Source organism: Fukomys damarensis, unplaced genomic scaffold (genome assembly GCF_012274545.1).
Source record: "Fukomys damarensis isolate Sample0158 unplaced genomic scaffold, DMR_v1.0_HiC HiC_scaffold_17, whole genome shotgun sequence".
Lineage (NCBI taxonomy): Eukaryota > Metazoa > Chordata > Mammalia > Rodentia > Bathyergidae > Fukomys > Fukomys damarensis.
This window is the reverse complement of record NW_022900929.1, coordinates 32,756,575-32,759,428: the sequence shown is the minus strand read 5'-3', so window position 1 is coordinate 32,759,428 and position 2,854 is coordinate 32,756,575. Positions and strand designations below refer to the sequence as shown.

The window sequence follows — 2,854 nt, the reverse complement described above, 5'->3', positions numbered from 1 at the left end:
CGGCGGCGCCTGTAAGTGACCGGGGCTTCCGGAGGTGCAGACCCAGGGGCAGGTCCCTGCCTCCGGAGGCGTCGCGCCTGTACCTCTTTGTTATGCTTCCCAAGAATCCTGATGGGATTCTTCTCTCCCCTGCCGCAGGAGCTCACGGTTCAGTCTTTGGATCTGCATATTCCTTGGTGACTTTAATTCTCTCGCTCTGACTCAGTCACCTATACGTTTGTCAAAATCCATTAAAGGCAGCACACTGAAAATGTGTATTGCATGTAAAGTATGCCTCAGTAATGTTTATGTTTAAATCAGTGCAATAAATTTAGCTCAGTGGTGCCGCCTCCTGCCCGGTACCTAAATAAATAAATAAATAAATCAGTGCACTAAACCAACTCCAACGACAAAAACCGTTGGCCTTTCCGACAGGTGTCTCTTTTTCTCTCAGGACAATTTGATAGTTGAAGCAATAGGTAAAGCTGTTATCCTCAGATGCCATATGTGGCCTTATGCAAGATTTTCCTAGGTTTAAACTGAAAGGAGATCCTAGAATGGTGAAAGTTTCCGAAGAAGCCAGGTAATCTCAGTGTCAGGGAGCTGAGATGCTGGGCTGCCTTGAGGCCAGGAGTTCAAGACCAGCCTGAGCAAAAAGGGAGGGATGAGCACTGCACTTTTCCTACAGAATAGGCTGAGGAGCTAAGGTTGGGTGCTGTAAGAGAAAGCGCCTGGGAAGATACTCAGAGAAGAAAGAAGGTAGGGTTCTAACATGTATCAGGTGTTCATTGGGTCTGCCTTTTTTATTTAATTTCTACAATAACTTTTTAGAGTAGTGTTTCTGTTAGTCAGCTTTGCCTCACTGTGGCCAAATACCTGAGAACATCAAGGTAAAGATTTATTGTGGTGTGTGGTTTTGGAGGTGTCAGTCCATGGTCTCCTGGCTCTGTTGCTTTGACCTTGTGGTGAAGCGGAAACATCATGGTAGAGGGTGTGACAGACCAAGAAAGAGAGAGGATGGGGCGCCAAAGAGAGATGAAGGAGCCAGGAGGAACACACACACTTCCAAGGCACACCACCAGTGAGGCTCTTCCTCCTGACAGTCCATTTAGCTATGGACTCATCAATGGACTAATCTGTTGATAAGGTTAGCACCCTCGATCCAGTCACTTCTGTAGGCCCCATGTATGAATGTTGCTGCGTTGGAGATTAAGCCCCCAACACATGAGTTTCGGGGGACACTTTGCATTTAAGCCATCACAATAATATCCACATTTTTCATTCATTCATCTAATATTTATTGAGCACTTACTCTGTACCAGGCACTGGACTAGATACTTGGGATACGTCAATGATGTTCTTGCTTTGGGAAAACTTACATTCTAGAGAGGGAGACACTAGAAGTAAATGTGAGAAATAAATATAAGAAATATTATGCTGTGTAGCTAGACATGGTGGTGTATGCCTATAATCTCAGCATTTGGGAGGCTGAGGCAGGAGAGTCGCTAAGAGTTTGAACCACATAGCAAGATCCTGTCTAAAACAACAACATAGAAAAGAAATATTATGATGTAATACAAGCACTATGGGAGGCTGAGGCAGGAAAATCACAAGTTAAAGCCCAGACTGGGCAACTAAGTGACTTGAAAAGACCCAGTCTCAAATTGAAAGTTTTTTTTAAAGATTGGGAGGCCAAGGCAGGAGGATTTCTGCAAGTTCAAGGCCTGTCTGGGCTACGTAGAGAGACTCTGTCTCAAAAAACTAAAATAAATAAAAGGTTAGGGATGTAGCTCCATGGGAAATCCCTGGGCTCAGTCCCCAGTCCTGCAAAAGAGAGAAAGGAAGAAAAGGAGGAAGGAGGGCCAGGGATTTAGCTCAGTGGCATCTAGCTTGCCTCGAAAGCCCAAGGTCCTGAGTTCAATCCCTGCTACTGCAAAAAAAAGAAAAGGAGGGCCAGAGGGAGGGAAAAGAGGAAACTAGAAGAGAAAAAAATGTGTGTGTCAAAAGGTGACAAGTGCCACAGAACAAAGAAAAGCAGCATGGTAAGAGGACTTGGGAACTGAGAGAGAGGTTGGCTCTCAGGCAGAGCATCTGGAGGAGAGGACGCTGAGCATGTCCCTCCCTCCGGACTGTTGGAGGAGCGGTCCCTGGGGGACACCCAGTGCAACTCTGTAAGTCAGAGTTCCTGCAGTGTGGAGGAAAATTGGAGCAGCCAAGCTAGAGAGAAGCGAGGAAGGGCAGGAGTGGTGAGAGACACTCAGGAAGATAGAAGAGCAGAGAGCGACAGGACTGCAGAAGGCCTTGCTGGCCACTGGAAGGAAGGACTTTGGTTTTTGCTTTCTGTGAAGAGGAAAGTGCTCGAAAGGAGAGTATACCATGAAGTCACTTTGATGTTGAAGCAGTTTTGAGATTAGATGATAAGGGACAAGAATAAAAACAGCATGATAGATTAGGGATCATCTAAGTCAGAGAGGAGGCATTTTGGAGCAGATGGGAAAGGTGTAGTAGTCTCTGAGTATATTGGAAGAGCCCACAGGATTTCCTGATGTGGGAGAAAAATGACATTAAGGCTAATGCCAGAATTTTTAGTTGAAACAAGAAGGTCGAAACTGCAGATAAAACCCCTGTAGGAGAGAGTATAGCAAGAGGAGCAAAGTTCATTCTGAAAATGTGGCATTGCCTGCTAGAGTCCACATGGAGATGTAGGGCAGGCATATTGAAAAATATGGTGGAGTCGCGCATGGTGGCACATGCCTGTAATCCCAGCACTCGGGAGGTTGAGGCAGGAGGATCGCTGTGAGTTCGAGACCAGCCTGGGCTATACAGTGAGTTCCATGTCAGTTGCAACTACATAGTGAGAAAAAAAAAAAAAAAA

The 2,854-nt window shown here is 45.8% G+C and overlaps 1 protein-coding gene across 1 annotated transcript in view; it reads right to left on the bottom strand.

The window, feature by feature from the left end:
- Positions 1-962, bottom strand: part of Ell3 (elongation factor for RNA polymerase II 3) — a 4,653-nt gene extending 3,691 nt beyond the window's left edge. Inside the window, exon 1 of the mRNA XM_033765288.1 lies at positions 843-962. Within this exon, the coding sequence (XP_033621179.1) occupies positions 843-962 (120 nt within the window). The remainder of the gene's footprint in view (positions 1-842) is intronic.
- Positions 963-2,854: the final 1,892 nt, after the last annotated feature.